We start from the raw sequence: 17,475 nt of genomic DNA on the forward strand, positions 1-17,475 counted from the left end.
CCACCCCCCTCGCCCCCCAGGAGATGAGGGAGGACAGGATTGGTTGAAACCGGGGACCCGCCCACCTGCATTCGTTTCCGCCCGCCCCCCAGTGAAAGAACGCTGTCGGCTCCACCTAGTGGCGGCAGGTCGACACTGCAGCTTCCGGACACGCTTCAAACCGCAAAGGGAAAAGAATATTCCAAATGATCTGCATCAGCAAACTGAAATGCACACGTGTGCTTTGCTATTTACACACCACTCTTTTTCCACCATAACAGCATTTCTAAACTCCTCTGATGATTGATCCTCCTCTCAGTTGATTGATTTAAACTACTTTGTTTAATGTGGATCGATCTACTGGCGCCCCGATACAACAAGAGTTAGAGTCCTGAGTGAAAAAGAACCGCAAGTATGTTCTTCCTTTCTATCGATGTGAAGCCGTGGAGCTCTGAATCCATACCGTCATCCACAGCGGAACAAAAACCTGGACGACTTCCTGGTCGGACGTTTTTCTGGGGGACAACAAGCGGAAGTAAACAAACACGTGTCGGAGCGTAGCTTGTTCGTTCCTGAAGTCAGTGGAAGTCGGTTTTATCTTAATCTTTGTGCTGTTTGGTGAAGTCAACAAAATGTCCTCACTAGACTCTCTGGGGGGTGTAGTGATAGATGGACCAGGAGCTGCTGGAGACCAAGTTTGTGGAGCTTCAGGAAAAACTACGGTCAAGAACGAAGAAGAGAATTCATCAACGCCGACTGCTGGAGCTCTGCCTGAGAGCCCGACTGAAGCTCCACAGGATAGGTACCCCACCCGACCCCCGGTCTGAGCGGGGGTCCCCCCGGTCTGAGCGGGGGTCCCCCCGGTCGGAGCGGGGGTCCCCCCGGTCGGAGCGGGGGTCCCCCCGGTCGGAGCGGGGGTCCCCCCGGTCGGAGCGGGGGTCCCCCCGGTCGGAGCGGGGGTCCCCCCGGTCGGAGCGGGGGTCCAGAGTTGATATTTTTTGTATTTAATAACTGTCAGCATCACAGAACGGAACTCTCGACTGGGAACAACTCGGTCCGGACGGGAAACGTCCTCCGTTATCATTTATCGCTAACTCGCGGTACGCGGCTAACACAGGACCCCACACGGAGTGATGTCCGCTTTGTTCCGGCGCTCCGATTGGCTCCCCGGACCCGGTGGGCGTTCCCATGTGAACCACTGCTCCGGAACCTGCTTCAACATAGAAAACCATGTGACTGATGACGTTTGGCACACCAAGTGCTCCGAAACACTCAGCACTCCGTTCACCAGGTGACACACTAGTGCACCATTCACCAGGTGACACACTAGTGCACCGTTCACCAGGTGACACACTGGCGCTCCGTTCACCAGGTGAGAGACTGGCGCTCCATTCACCAGGTGACACTGGCGCTCCATTCACCAGGTGAGAGACTGGCGCTCCATTCACCAGGTGAGAGACTGGCGCTCCATTCACCAGGTGAGAGACTGGCGCTCCATTCACCAGGTGAGAGACTGGCGCTCCATTCACCAGGTGAGAGACTGGCGCTCCATTCACCAGGTGAGAGACTGGTGCTCCATTCACCATGTGAGAGACTGGCGCTCCATTCACCAGGTGAGAGACTGGCGCTCCATTCACCAGGTGAGAGACTGGCGCTCCGTTCACCAGGTGAGAGACTGGCGCTCCATTCACCAGGTGAGAGACTGGCGCTCCATTCACCAGGTGAGAGACTGGTGCTCCATTCACCAGGTGAGAGACTGGCGCTCCATTCACCAGGTGAGAGACTGGCGCTCCATTCACCAGGTGAGAGACTGGCGCTCCATTCACCAGGTGAGAGACTGGCGCTCCATTCACCAGGTGAGAGACTGGCGCTCCATTCACCAGGTGAGAGACTGGCGCTCCATTCACCAGGTGAGAGACTGGCGCTCCATTCACCAGGTGAGAGACTGGTGCTCCATTCACCATGTGAGAGACTGGCGCTCCATTCACCAGGTGAGAGACTGGCGCTCCATTCACCAGGTGAGAGACTGGCGCTCCGTTCACCAGGTGAGAGACTGGCGCTCCATTCACCAGGTGAGAGACTGGCGCTCCATTCACCAGGTGAGAGACTGGCGCTCCATTCACCAGGTGAGAGACTGGCGCTCCATTCACCAGGTGAGAGACTGGTGCTCCATTCACCAGGTGAGAGACTGGTGCTGCATTCACCAGGTGACACACTAGTGCACCATTCACCAGGTGACACACTAGTGCACCATTCACCAGGTGACACACTGGCGCTCCGTTCACCAGGTGACACACTGGCGCTCCATCCACTTGTGCAGTTCGCCGGCAATCATGTCAATATCCCTTGGATTGTTCACATTAGCGTTCTGATTGCTGACAGTTTGCGTCATAATTACTTTACAATGGATCGAACCAGAAAGAGATCTCAAGTCTGGGAACATTCAGAACTGGTGCCGCCAAACAAAGTAGATTTAATTTCTAAGAAACTTATTTTCAGGCTCCGTTGCTCACACAGTAGAAAATAATAAACCACACACGTCATTTTAATTTACAGGTGAAGTGTTTTCTTTGCTCCCTCCACCTGACGTACAGTAACAACACGTCATCAGTGATGAGGCGTTACGATCCAGACGTGAGGATGAAGCTGGTGGAGCTGCTGTGATCACGTCTCAGGATTCAGACTTTATCTCACAACATAGAGCTGGTTTTTTACCAGTGACACTAATCATTATGTTTAACTGTATATACATGTTCACGTATGTATATTTAATATAATCTACAGTAGATTAGATTAGATTCAACTTTTTTGTCATTACACATGTACAAGTACAATGTAACGAAATGCAGTTTGGCATCTAACCAGAAGTGGAATTAGTTTGGAGTACAATTACATGGTATACAGATATAGAGATTTTTGAGTGTGATATACAGTAAATATGTACATGTGTGGTGCTATGAACAAACTATTCAAGAATATACATAATATGGTATGCCGGTTATTGGAATATACAGACTACAATGCAGTGGTTATCAAGTGTGGAAAATATCAGTATACAGGCTAAAGTGCAGTGAGTATAAGTGAACATAATATATGGATATATGGATAAAATGAGTGATATGAACATGATATACAGAAGTACTATGGACATGTTTTACAGATGAGAAATAAATACACTATACATAATATACAGATGGATAACAGTTGTTGTGGTGTGAATATACAATACATGTTTAAGTAGTATGGACATATTTTACTGGTGGGATAGAGATGTGTGGAGGGGTCAGCGGGGGGCAGAGTTCAGTAGGGAAACAGCTCTGGGGAAAAAGCTGTTCATCAGCCTGCTGGTTCTGGTCCGGAGGTACCTGAAGCGCCTGCCGGAGGGCAGAAGGACAAACAGTCTGTGGGCAGGGTGGGAGGAGTCTTTGAGGACGCTGCAAGCTCAACGTAAAAAGCGTTTCCTCTGGACGTCCTCAATGGCTGGTAGGGGAGTCCCTATGATGCGTTGGGCGGTTTTCACCACCCACTTAATCACCTTGCGGTCTGCGACAGAGCAATTCCCATACCAGACAGTGACACAGCTGGTCAGGATGCTCTCAATCGCACAGCGGTAGAAGCTCACCAGTATGGCTGGAGACAGGTGGTGTCTCTTCGTGGGTGAAGAGGTAGCAGAGGAATGGGCTCAGCACACAGCCCTGTGGCACCCCTGTGTTGAGTGTGATGGTGTTTGAGCAGTTGTGACCTGACCGAACATTCTGGGGTCTGTTAGTCAGAAAGTCCATTATCCAGTCACAGAGGGGGGTGTGGATTCCCCGATCAAGTTTGATGATTAACTTGGAGGGGACTACAGTGTTAAATGCGGAGCTAAAGTCAATAAACAGCATCCGTGCGTATGTGTTGCTACTGTCCAGATGTGTGAGCACAGAGTGCAGCGCAGTGGAGACTGCATCCTCTGTACACCTATTGCTGCGGTAGGCAAACTGGTACGGATCCAGTGTGGGTGCGAGGCAGCTCTTCAGATATTCCAGGACCAGTCGCTCGAAACACTTCATGATAATGGTTGTCAGTGCCACAGGGCGGTAGTCATTCAGACACGCTGGGCTGGAGTGTTTCGGCACTGGAACAATGGAGGTGGATGCTGCTACAGCTAATTGGGCAAGGGACAGGTTGAAAATGTCTATAAAAACCCCTGTGTGCTCCTCCACACATGCTCTGAGCACACGCCCTGGGATGCCATCTGGGCCAGCAGCCTTCCATGCGTTGATACGGCTGAGTGCAGCATGTATGTCTGTGGAGGTGGAAGAGAAAGGCTGGTTGTCTGCAGGTAGTCTAGTCGTGGTCAGGGTCTCCCTGTTGTCTCTGGCAAAACGAGCGTAAAAGCGATTCAGCTCATTTAGGAAGGAGACATCTGTGGTTGCTGGGGTGGAGTTGCTGTGTTTGTAATCAGTTATGGCCTGGATGCCTTGCCACATGCATCTGGGGTCTGAGTTGGAGAAGTGTTCCTCCACCTTCAGCTTGTAGCAGTGCTTGGCCTTGATGATGCCCCTCCTCAGGTTTGCCCTGGAGGTGCTGTAGACTTGTGCGTCTCCAGATTTGAAGGCGGCATTGCGAGCTTTCAGCAGGAGCCGCACCTCCTTGTTCATCCATGGCTTCTGATTAGGATACGTGGTGATCTGTTTCCATGTTGTCACACTGTCGATGGTGGTGTTGATATGGTCCAGCACAGAAGAGGTGTAAGTGTCAATGTTTGTGTGAGAGCCACAGGTAGTCAGTGAAGCAAACATACAGGTAGTCGTCGACTTACGACCTATGCAACTTACGACCGACCGACTTTACGACCACAATGTCCGGGTAGGGCGGGGCATTCCCTCCAGCCACAGTACTCACGCTCTGAGGCTCCCGCGCTCTCTTCAGTCCCCACGGCGCACACACGCTGTTCAGTCACACTGAGATCAATAGCCCAGCCCACTACTGATGGGCTGGGCTGCTTAGGAGGCTGTGACGGAGAAATGTATGAATGGCGTATGGAAAAACTGTCAAGCGTTACGTGAACTCTTCTGCTGGATTTGAAAGTGACGAAGAACTTGATCAGATTCGGGAGAAAATAGTGAAACTGGCAAAAAACCTCTCCTTGGAGAACTTACGAATGATCGCGCTGGAAGAAGAAAGAGTGGAAGAAGAAGAGAGAAGAGAAGCAGAGAAAGAAGAGGAGGAAACAGAAACAATGTCCACCACCAAAGGCTTGTCAGAAGGCTTTTCCCTGTTAAATAAACTCACACACGCACACTTTGAAGAAATGGACATAGAACATAGAAACATTTGCAAGGATTGAACGGATGGCAAACGACGCTTTCCGTCCATATCGTGAAATTTATGAGGAGAAAAAGAGACAAACAATTCAGACAAAGCACACAATGATTATGAAAAGATCGTCTCCCGCTCCCACCAACCCACACGCTGCCCCAGCTGACGATCCGGACGACCCCCAGCCAAGAACCAGCGCTGCTGGATTTAATTTTTACTTAAGAGTCGATTTACGACCAAGTCGAATTACGACCGTTCTGTCGGGCCCAATCGCGGTCGTAAGTCGACGACTACCTGTACTCCAGTCTGTGTGTTGGAACTTGTCCTGAAGTACAGAGTCTGTCCCTGCTGGCCACACCTTGATGGTTGTCACTATTGGCTTCACATGTTGGATGAGTGCGGAGTATTTAGGGATGAGGAACAAAGAAAGATGGTCTGATTGTCCCAGGTGGGGGAGGGGGGTTGCGGTGTAGGCTCCTGCAATGTTGGTGTAAACATGGTCTAAAATTGTGTTTCCTCTTGTGTTGCAGGAAACATGCTAGTGGAATTTAGGGAGAACTGTCTTTAAGTTTGAGTGATTAAAATCACCTGCAACTATAAGAGCAGCCTCCGGCTGAGCAGACTGCTGTTTGCTGATGGCTGTGTACAGTTCCTTCATAGCAACCGTAGCATCGGCATCCGGAGGGATGTAGGCTGCGGTTACAATTATTGAGGTGAACTCCCGTGGCAAATAGAAAGGTCTGCATTTAACCATGAGAAACTCAAGGTTAGCTGAGCAGTGTCTCTCAACAGTAACAGATTCTGTACACCAAGATTTGTTCATGTAGATGCACAATCCTCCGCCTCTGGTCTAGCCGGAGTCATCTGCTGTTCTGTCTGCCCGGACGGAGTGTGTGGCGACCGGCTAGCTCGATAGCGCTGTCCGGTACCCTGCTGTTTAGCCGTGATTCCGTTAAAATTATGACATTACAGTCCGCAAGTCTTTTGCTGTGGGTGATGCGGAGTCGTAACTCGTCCATTTTATTCACCAGAGACCACACATTGGCTAGGAAAATGCTGGGTAGCGAGAGCCGGTACGGTGTTAGTTTCAGTTTTGCTCTTACCCCTATGCGCTTCCCTCGCCTTTGTTTAGGATCTCGGCGCCGTCTGCGAGCACTTCCGCCCGGCTGGGTAGAGTGCGTAGCCCCCATTGTTCTGAGGATCTCAGGAATGAGCCGTAGATTGGTGATAAAATCGTCGGAGTGGTGTAATCCTAGGTCCAAAAGTTCCAAACGTTCCTGTCGGGTGTAGGATGTAAAAGTGAAGCTTTTCCGTACGAACAGACCCGAGATGAGCAGGAAAATTATTATAAAGTTGCAAAACTGGAAGAGACGCCGGGCCTCGCGATGTCCACGCGCCGCCATCTTGGTCTGCTGATCTTATTGCTTTATTGAACCCTGCAAGGACCAATGAACATAAAACAATTTCCTATAATATATGGCTACAATATAGCAAGCAAGGATTAACACATTAAATTAGATTATATTTGGTTTTATTCAGAAAATATATGTAATTCAGGAAACGTCAAAGCGCTGTTTTCTGGGCTCATTGATCGTTGTGTGGTTGCAGTGCAGACACCCCGCCAAAGAGGGGGTCCACATTCTCAATGAATAGGTCGCCGAGTAATGAAAGTTTTCGGCACAATTGTCGCAAACGGTTCAAAGTCCAATGGGGGCCAACAAGACATCACTACCCACAGGGCATCTTAGCTGTCCCAATAAACAGCTAAAATAAACATCACAATAACATAATAAAACATAGGGAATTTACAACAGTAACTGATTTCCTGGCATGTTTGTGTTTGTGTAATAGTATTAGTTTGTAGTCATAGTAACATGATTCTCCTGTTGTCCCTCCAGATGGTCCACAGTATCATGTCTGTAAGGAGGAGGAGGTGGAGGTTCCTGCTGACCAGCAGCTCTGGAACCTGGAGCTTAAGTCTAGTGTGGACCAAGAGGAGCCAGAGGTTCTGCACCTGAAAGAGGAACCAGAGGTTCTCCACCTCAAAGAGGAACCAGAGGTTCTCTACAGCAGTCAGGAGGGAGAGCAGCTGGTCCTGAAGCAGGAGACTGAAGCTGTTGTGTTGACTCCTTCTCATGAGAAAAATGACCAGAGTGGAGATCAGACTGTGTTCATGAAAGCTGAAGATGGTGCAGCACAGACAGAGTCTGTTGTCCAGCTGCCAGTGATCAGCTCTGTGGTGGGAGCAGCAAACATTGACCTGTTGATCTCTAACAGCTCTCATGTGTCCGTCAGCCGTGATGAGAGAGGAGAAACAAGCAGAACAGATGTTGAAGCTGAGGCTCAATTTCAGTCTCAGAGAACAGGTAACACCAGGAAGAAGCCATATGTTTGTTCAATATGTCAGAGGGGTTATGTTAGACGCAGGACTTTGACTGACCACATGAAAATCCACACTGGAGAGAACGTTCAGAACTGTGAAACATGTGGGAAATCTTTTACGTCAAACTCTGAGTTGATAAGACACACCAGAGTCCACACAGGTGAGAAGCCTTATGGTTGTAAAACATGTGGGAAATGTTTCACATGGAAAGCTTCCTTGACTTACCACATGAGAATCCACACAGTTCAGAAGCCTTGCAAGTGTCAAACGTGTGGGAAAGATTTTATCGACAATAGAGCTTTGAGACAACACGTGACAATCCACACAGTGGAAAGGCCTTATGATTGTAAATCATGTGGCAAACGTTTCATACAGAAAGGACACTTGACTGACCACTGCAGAATCCACACAGGGGAGAAGCCTTATGGTTGTAAAACATGTGGCAAACATTTCACACACAAAAATAGCTTGACTATCCACATGAGATTCCACACAGGAGAGAAGCCCCATAGTTGTAAAACATGTGGCAAACATTTCACACAGAAAGCAAACTTGACTCGCCACATGACAATCCACACAGTGGAGAGGCCTTATTGTTGTAAAACATGTGGCAAATGTTTCATACAGAAAGGACAATTGACTGACCACTTAAGAATCCACACAGGGCAGAAGCCTTATGGTTGTAAAACATGTGGCAAACATTTCACACACAAAAAAAGCTTGACTATCCACATGAGATTCCACACAGGAGAGAAGCCCCATGGTTGTAAAACATGTGGCAAACATTTCACACAGAAAACAAACTTGACTCGCCACATGAGAACCCACACAGGTGAGAGGCCTTATGTTTGTAAAACATGTGGCAACGGTTTTACAATGCGTGGCGACTTGTCAAAGCACATGAGATCCCACACAGGAGAGAAGCCCCATGGTTGTAAAACATGTGGCAAACATTTCACACAGAAAACAAACTTAACTCGCCACATGAGAATCCACACAGAGTGAGAAGCCTTACAGTTTTGCATTGGAGAACATTTCAGGTATGTTTGTGACACAAACGTGTCCACCCTGTTGTGGTAAAGTTCCATTGTATGGAATGTACAGGTAATATTCTGTTCTGTCTATAATTTTCACAAATATGTCACTATTCCAGAAACATTGTGTTTGAATCAAAAGGAAATTTTCTGTCCTAAAACCTCCTGTGCAGTTCAGGCCTAAGACACAGTATAGGTGAATCTGTGGAAGTACATTTGCTCTTAAATCGATCAAAAGTAATTCTGTCCCCAATTTTTTTTTTGACATGCTCCGGTGGAATGAATGAAAATAGATTCCCCCTTTCTATCGATTTGAAACAATCAAATTTCGGATCCGTACTGTCAGCTCCTGTGACAAAAATAACCTTGGATGACCTAGTCGTAGGTTCTTCTGGGGTACAACAAGTGGAAGTCGACAAATTTATTGGAATTTTTTGTGGGTGGGTAGGTACCTTACATTCATCATCATTAAATATTCTCTCACAGTTACTCAACTGTAAAAATTTAAAGCAAATCAAATGTCACGTTTGGGTCAAAGTTAGAGTGCTTTGTGTCGTGTTGAATGGAATTATGCAGTTTATAACGAGGGATTAAGAATTTCCAGCTTTAGAAATTGATGATTGTTAAACATTTTGTGTTTATTTCTAATGACTTGATTATCTAGGGTTCAATGAATGTGTGATGGAAGAATTCAGTGTTTATTATCATTGCTTCATTATTGTTTCAGTATTTCATTGTTAATCACTCACATATATGATAGTTAACCAATCACATATAACTTGAGGTTCCTATTACACCTGTGATGATTTTCTTGTTTGATGATCTGTATGTAAAACGTAACTGCCTACTTCAACTGTTCAATAAAACACTGCAAGAGACGCCAGCATTCTGGAGAAGTGGTCACACTGCACTGGGTCTCCGGGTGTCTCCCCTGCAGTAGAAAAACTTGTGTCTGTGTGCGTGTGTGATTGTTTCTTACAGAATGTCTGGCGCTTAACTCTTACATTCTACTGGGTCCTACGAGCCGGATTCCTACATACTTGTGAACCACCGAGTCGGGATAAGGAAACTGAGAACGTGCATATGTCTCCAAAGGGGACTTGAAAGCCCTCGTGGAGTGAGTTCTCACGCGGCCAGCGGATTCCTGCCTCGGCTTGGGGGAGACCGGGCTAACGGAAGTCTGAACAGCAAATCAGCACGACATCGACGACAAGGTAGAACCAATGTCGTTCCGCGTAAATTATACTTTGAGTGAGCTCCAGCTGTCTAAAAGAGTCAGAGTTGACTTTATTCAATATGTGTGTTTACATTTAGAAATGGGTCTCTTCAAAAACTATGTTGGCGGTAACAATTGTCCAGGCTTTTTTTTCCTGTCACACTTTTGCAAGCCCAAGGGCTGCTCCTTCACATTGAACACAAATGAAGATCGGCTATTTTCCGACACATAAACGTTCCATGTTGAAGACATGTTCCTCGAGTCAGACCCAAGACCCAATAATGAGGTTGTGTGGATTCAATATTGTTTCCTAAGCGGAGGAGAAAAATACTCAGTTTAAAAACACCCAGCTACAAGTCGACATGGCCTCAATCCACTCATTCTTGTCTTCTGTCTGTCTTCATTCTTGGGGGGGCGGCAGTGGCTCAGGGGTAGAGCAAACGTCTTGTAGACAGATCCCCCCAGCCATCGGTGGATCGAATCCCGCCAGGATGTCACCAGGAGTGTGAGCTGACGGTGGGAGGTGTCAGCTCACCTCCCAGCCACTGCCGAGGCGCCCTTGAGCGAGGCGCCCTTGAGCAAGGCGCCGTCCCCCCTACAAGCTGCTCAATTGGGGCGCATTCCAAAAGCCGCTGCCCGTCACTCTGCCTCCCTGATGTGTGTTGTTTGATGTGTACTAACTGCATGCTTGCAGGCCCCCTTGTGTGCTGTGTTTCAGGGGGCCGGTGTATACACTGACTGTTAAAACTAACACAACAACATATACACCTGAGTGACAATGTAATTTCCCTGCGGGGATGAATAAAGTATACTTCTTCTTCTTCTTCTGTGTTGCTGCAGCCACCTGCTTCCCATCTCCAATAAGGCTCCACCTACATAAGCTCAGCTCAAACCTCAGGCCCCACTCACATGGTGCTAGATCTTTCTTAAAACACAAGTTTTTTGTTATGGTCATGCCTCCCATCCACACGACAACGCGGATGTTTGTTAGGAAAACGCAACTTTTGGTTTAGGGATAACGAGCAGATTGGAATTGTAAATAGCTGCCACTATCTCGAGCTACATGAGTATTAATACGGCTGGAGGGAGACCCTTCATTAAGACTAACATATTTGTTTGGGCAAAATCAGGTTTCAGTTAGACCAAAAAGATCGATTTTATTTTCCCTCACAGGTTATTTACAAGGACAGCCATAGATGATAGAGAGGCGGGGGACACTCCGGGCACAACACCAATGCACCGCAGACGAAAAAATCTCATTGCTGCTAAAATTTGGGAGGGGCCCAGTGAAAACTGCTTGGTCTGACATTAACTTTAGCGACCTCAGACATTCTCAGGCGTGCCTCAGTGACACCACATTGAATACAATTTTTAAACTTCCGTTTATCTTTAGCCATTAGCTTTAAATAACATTAAATATGGCCTACCCTGGCCCCAGAGATAAATATTAATGGTTTTGAAATATACTAAAAATCATTCGCCACAGCGAATCATTTGCTTCCATCTAACCCTGGCCTTTGCATCCTCCTTTCTCACACCAACTACCTTCATGTCCTCTTTTACTACATCCATAAACCTCCTCTTTGGTCTTCCTCTAGGCCTCCTGCCTGGAAGTTCAAAACTCAGCATCCTTCTACCAATATATTCACTATCTCTCCTCTGGACATGTCCAAACCATCTCAGTCTGGCCTCTCTGACTTTATCTCCAGAACCTCTAACATGTGCTGTCCCTCTGATGTACTCATTCCTGACCCTATCCATCCTGGTCACTCCCAGAGAGAACCTCAGCATCTTCATCTCTGCTACCTCCAGCTCTGTGTCCTGTCTTTTCCTCAGTGACACTGTCTCTAGACCAAACAACATCGCTGGTCTCACCACAGTTTTGTACACCTTTCCTTTCATTTTAGCTGAAACTCTTCTATCACACATCACACCTGACACTTTCCTCCACCCGTTCCATCCTGCCTGGACACGCTTCTTCACCTCTTTTCCACACTCTCCATTGCTCTGGACTGTTGACCCTAAGTACTTCAAATCCTCCACCTTCTTGATCTCTTCTCCCTGTAACCTCACTCTTCCACTTGGGTTCCTCTCATTCACACACATGTACTCTGTCTTACTGCGGCTAACCTTCATTCCTCTCCTTTCCAGGACAAACCTCCACCTCTCTAGCTTCTCCTCCACCTGTTCCCTGCTCTCACTACAGATCACAATGTCATCTGCAAACATCATAGTCCCTGTTGATTCCTGTCTAACCTCGTCTGTCAGCCTGTCCATCACCATAGCAACAAGAAGGGGCTCAGAGCTGATCCCTGATGTAGTCCCACCTCCACCTTGAACTCCTCTGTCACACCTACAGCACACCTCACCACTGTCTTACAGTCCTCATACATGTCCTGCACCGCTCTAACATACTTCTCTGCCACTCCAGACTTCCTCATACAATACCACAGTTCCTCTCTGGACACAAGTAGAGGTAGTAAAGTCCAAACAAGAAGCTTATGATGACTTGTATGCTAGGTTGGACAGTAAGGAGGGAGAGACTGATCTATACAAGTTGGCAAGACAGAGAGACAGAGATGGGAAGGACATGCAGCAGGTTAGGGTGATTAAGGATAGGGATGGAAGTCTATTAACAAGTGCCAGTAGTGTGATGGGAAGATGGAAAGAGTACTTTGAAGAGTTGATCTTCTTCTTTTCCTTTCGGCTTTTCCCTTCAGGGGTCGCCACAGTGAATCAATTTCCTCCATCTAACCCTGTCCTTTGAATCCTCTTCACTCACACCAACTATCTTCATGTCTTCCCTCATTACATCCATAAACCTCCTCTTTGGTCTTCCTCTAGGCCTCCTGCCTGGAAGTTCAAAACTCAGCATCCTTCTACCAATATATTCACTATCTCTCCTCTGGACATGTCCAAACCATCTCAGTCTGGCCTCTCTGACTTTATCTCCAGAACCTCTAACATGTGCTGTCCCTCTGATGTACTCATTCCTGATCCTATCCTTCCTGGTCACTCCCAGAGAGAACCTCAGCATCTTCATCTCTGCTACCTCCAGCTCTGTCTCCTGTCTTTTCCTCAGTGACACTGTCTCTAGACCAAACAACATCGCTGGTCTCACCACAGTTTTGTACACCTTTCCTTTCATTTTAGCTGATACTCTTCTATCACACATCACACCTGACACTTTCCTCCACCCGTTCCATCCTGCCTGGACACGCTTCTTCACCTCTTTTCCACACTCTCCATTGCTCTGGACTGTTGAGCCTCCTCCACCTTCTTGATCTCTTCTCCCTGTAACCTCACTCTTCCACTTGGGTCCCTCTCATTCACACACATGTACTCTGTCTTACTGCGGCTAACCTTCATTCCTCTCCTTTCCAGGACAAACCTCCACCTCTCTAGCTTCTCCTCCACCTGTTCCCTGCTCTCACCGCAGATCACAATGTCATCTGCAAACATCATAGTCCATGGAGATTCCTGTCTAACCTCGTCTGTCAGCCTGTCCATCACCATAGCGAACAAGAAGGGGCTCAGAGCTGATCCCTGATGTAGTCCCACCTCCACCTTGAACTCCTCTGTCACACCTACAGCACACCTCACCACTGTCTTACAGTCCTCATACATGTCCTGCACTGCTCTAACATACTTCTCTGCCACTCCAGACTTCCTCATACAATACCACAGTTCCTCTCTGGACACCCTGTCATAAGCTTTCTCCAGATCTACAAAAACACAATGCAGCTCCCTCTGGCCTTCTCTGTACTTCTCTATCAACATCCTCAGAGCAAATACTGCATCTGTGGTACTCTTTTTTGGCATGAAACCATACTGCTGCTCACAAATGCTCACTTCTGCCCTTAGTCTAGCTTCCACTACTCTCTCCCATAACTTCATTGTATGGCTCATCAGCTTTATTCCTCTGTAGTTGCCACAACTCTGCACATCTCCCTTGTTCTTAAAAATGGGCACCAGCACACTTCTCCATTCCTCAGGCATCTTCTCACTATCTAAGATCCTGTTGAACAACCCAGTCAGAAACTCCACCGCCACCTCTCCTAGACACTTCCAAACCTCTACAGGTATATCATCAGGACCGACTGCCTTTCCACTCTTCATCCTCTTCAATGCCCTCCTCACTTCATCCTGACTAATCTTTGCTACATCCTGGTCCACAACAGTCACCTCTTCTAGTCTTTGTTCTCTCTCATTTTCCACGTTCATCAACTCTTCAAAGTACTCTTTCCATCTTCCCATCACACTACTGGCACCTGTCAATAGACTTCCATCCCTATCCTTAATCACCCTAACCTGCTGTACGTCCTTCCCATCTCTGTCTCTCTGTCTTGCCAACCTGTATAGATCAGTCTCTCCCTCCTTACTGTCCAATCTAGCATACAAGTCATCATAAGCTTCTTGTTTGGCCTTTGCTACCTCTACCTTCACCTTACGCTGCATCTCCCTGTACTCTTGTCTACTCTCCTCAGTCCTCTCAGCGTCCCACTTCTTCTTAGCTAACCTCTTTCTCTGTATGCACTCCTGTACCTCCTCATTCCACCACCAAGTCTCCTTATCTACTTTCCTTCCAGATGACACACCAAGTACTCTCCTACCTGTCTCCCTGATCACATTAGCTGTAGTTGTCCAGTCATCTGGAAGCACCTCCTGACCACCCAGAGCCTGTCTTAACTCCTTCCTAAAAGTCATGCAACACTCTTCCTTTTTCAGCTTCCACCATTTTGTCTTCTGCTCTGCCTTTGCCCTCTTGATCTTCCTCACCACCAAAGTCATCCTACACACCACCATCCTATGCTGTTTGGCTACACTCTCACCTACCACTACTTTACAGTCACTGATCTCCTTCAGGTTACACCGTCTACACAAGATGTAGTCTACCTGTGTGCTCCTACAGTCACTCTTATAGGTCACTCTATGTTCCTGCCTCTTCTGGAAGAAAGTATTCACTACAGCCATTTCCATCCTTTTTGCAAAGTTAACTACCATCTGTCCTTCTGCGTTCCTCTCCTGGATACCAAACCTGCCCATCACCTCCTCATCACCTCTGTTTCCTGCACCAACATGTCCATTGAAGTCTGCTCCAATGACAACTCTCTCACTTCTAGGCAAGCTCTGCATCACTTCATCAAAGTCCGACCAGAATTTCTCCTTCTCCTCCAGCTCACATCCTACCTGTGGAGCATACCCACTAACAACATTGAACATCACACCTTCTATTTCTAGCTTCAGACTCATCACTCTATCCGACACTCTTTTTACCTCCAGGACATTCCTAACAAACTCCTCCTTCAAGATAACTCCTACTCCATTTCTCTTCCCATCTACACCATGATAGAACAACTTGAACCCTGTTCCTAAACTTCTAGCCTTGCTACCTTTCCACCTGGTCTCCTGTACACACAGTATGTCTACCTTCCTCCTCTGCATCATGTCAACCAACTCTCTACCTTTTCCTGTCATAGTTCCAACATTCAACGTCCCTACTCTCAGTCCTATACTCTTGGTGTTCCTCTTCTCTTTCTTCGAGCGAACGCACTTTCCTCCTCTCCTTCTTCGACCAACAGTAATCCAATTTCCACCGGCGCCCTGTAGCTCAACAGCGCCGATGGCGGTCGTTGTTAACCCGGGCCTCGACCGATCCGGTATGGAAGTCATAGGTTTGATTCGCATCTTTGATTTGGCAAAAGTTTTACGCCGGATGCCCTTCCTGACGCAACCCTCTGTATTTATCCGGGCTTGGGACCGGCACAATAAGACACTGGCTTGTGTCCTCTTGCGGCTACATTACTTTGAAGAGTTGATGAAAGAGGAAAATGAGAGAACAAGGGAGATGTGCAGAGTTTGTGGTGAGTGTTTTATCCAGCAAAATACCAAAATAAAACCAAAGAGGATGGTTTTACACCCAAAACAGGAATTCCTTTATTGATTATCAGATCATCAGCACAGATCAATCGGGAAACAGCCACTGGACCCACTTCTCATGATCCTTTTATAGTCAGTTTTTCATTCTTGTGTGCGTATTGAGGTGTGCGGGCTTTGTCTTGGGAAAACAGGAAACATTAGATTTCCAGGCAAACATCCAAATCTAAGTAACCACCCTGTGTCACCACGACCCGCTTCCTGTCTTTTCTGTTTTTGTACAATTGGGTTCTTAGCTGCCAAAATTGAAAATCTGTTTTCTCTGATTTGAAGTGTGACCCAAACATGCATTATTTCGCTTCCACAAGTTGTGGCAGCTACAGAGGAATAAAGCTGATGAGCCATACAATGAAGTTAATGGAAAGAGTATTTGAAGCTAGGGGTCTGCAACCTGCGGCTCCGGAGCCGCATGCGGCTCTTTAGTGCCTCCCTTGCGGCTCCCTGGACATTAATCACAAAATAAAAAAATAATACTTAACAGAAAAACATAGATATTCTACTTATAGCTAAAAATCTTTTTAAAAAATCAAACTTATTGTTGTAAATTTCCTACGCTTTATTGCATTATTATCGTTATCGTGTTTTTTAAAAATTTAGTCAGGCTCCTTTTAGTACAGCTGAGATACACTGTGGGGTCCTAGGCAGTTGTTGCCCTGGCTTTAGAAAGCAATGGTGATTGGTTGGTAGCACAGTGGGTGGGTGGTGAGTGATGTGACATTAATCCTGAAATCGGGTGAGACTCCCGGTATCTCTACCCGGGTCTACTCCTTGCCATCAGCCGCGGCTCTACCACTCTGTCCTGGAGGGCTGCCAGTCTGGCAGCCCTCCAGGACAGAGTGGTTGGGAGAGAGTTACGAGGATTCCACATTCTATTTAATAAAGGAAGCAGCGCTGCGGGCATTCAGCATACATATATTCATACAGATTAGACGGGAATTGAAAGTCGCACTAGCCACACTAATCTTGTTAGCCGCGCTAATTGCGCTAGCCACGCTACTCGTGCTAGCTGCGCTATTGAGGCTGGTCCTGTTAGCCACGCTAATCATGCTAGCTGCGCTAGTGAGGCTGGTCCTGTTAGCCATGCTAGGTGTGCTGGTCATGTGAATGGCTCCAGCCATGCTGGCTGCTAATTGACTGTTAATAATAGCGATGTGAATACTGTAGTTATTATCATTAATCCAGAAAAGTGTGTTCCTGCTTGGGTTTGTTCAGACTTATTATGTGTAATATTATGTATGTAGGGCCTGTCTGCGGGGCAGGTTGTTCTGGTAGGGGGTGAAAAGACCAGAGAAGCGCCTTTTTCTCTGTTGAGGGAGGACACATCCATTGGATGGAAGAGATTCTGGAGAGCGGTGAACTATAAAACAGAGTTGTTCATGAAATTATGGTCTGTCATGCTGCAAGTTACTGATTAAATACCAGAAATCAGCTGTTCCCTGTGTGGTGCCTGCTCTCTGACCGGAGTTACCGCTGTGGATAAGGGGGTTCCAACACACACACAGTCCCCCGATTATATCTCCAACAGGTGGTGATTACACGGAGGACTCATTAAAATAATGAAAACAAAACAATACAGAAAGTTAGACCTGCTTCTCTCTGCAAAGACAGTGAAGGAAAGAAGA

At 47.2% G+C, this 17,475-nt stretch overlaps 1 protein-coding gene across 1 annotated transcript; it reads left to right on the top strand.

Annotated features, from left to right (window-relative positions):
* The first annotated feature begins 235 nt into the window (after window positions 1–235).
* LOC137608322 (zinc finger protein 260-like) lies at window positions 236–9,646 on the top strand. The gene is made up of 2 exons (XM_068334609.1): window positions 236–781; window positions 7,182–9,646. The coding sequence occupies exons 1-2, from the start codon at window positions 649–651 to the stop codon at window positions 8,669–8,671; spliced, it is 1,623 nt and encodes a 540-aa protein (XP_068190710.1). The 5' UTR covers window positions 236–648; the 3' UTR covers window positions 8,672–9,646.
* Window positions 9,647–17,475: the final 7,829 nt, after the last annotated feature.

This window comes from Antennarius striatus, chromosome 15, assembly GCF_040054535.1.
Source record: "Antennarius striatus isolate MH-2024 chromosome 15, ASM4005453v1, whole genome shotgun sequence".
NCBI lineage: Eukaryota > Metazoa > Chordata > Actinopteri > Lophiiformes > Antennariidae > Antennarius > Antennarius striatus.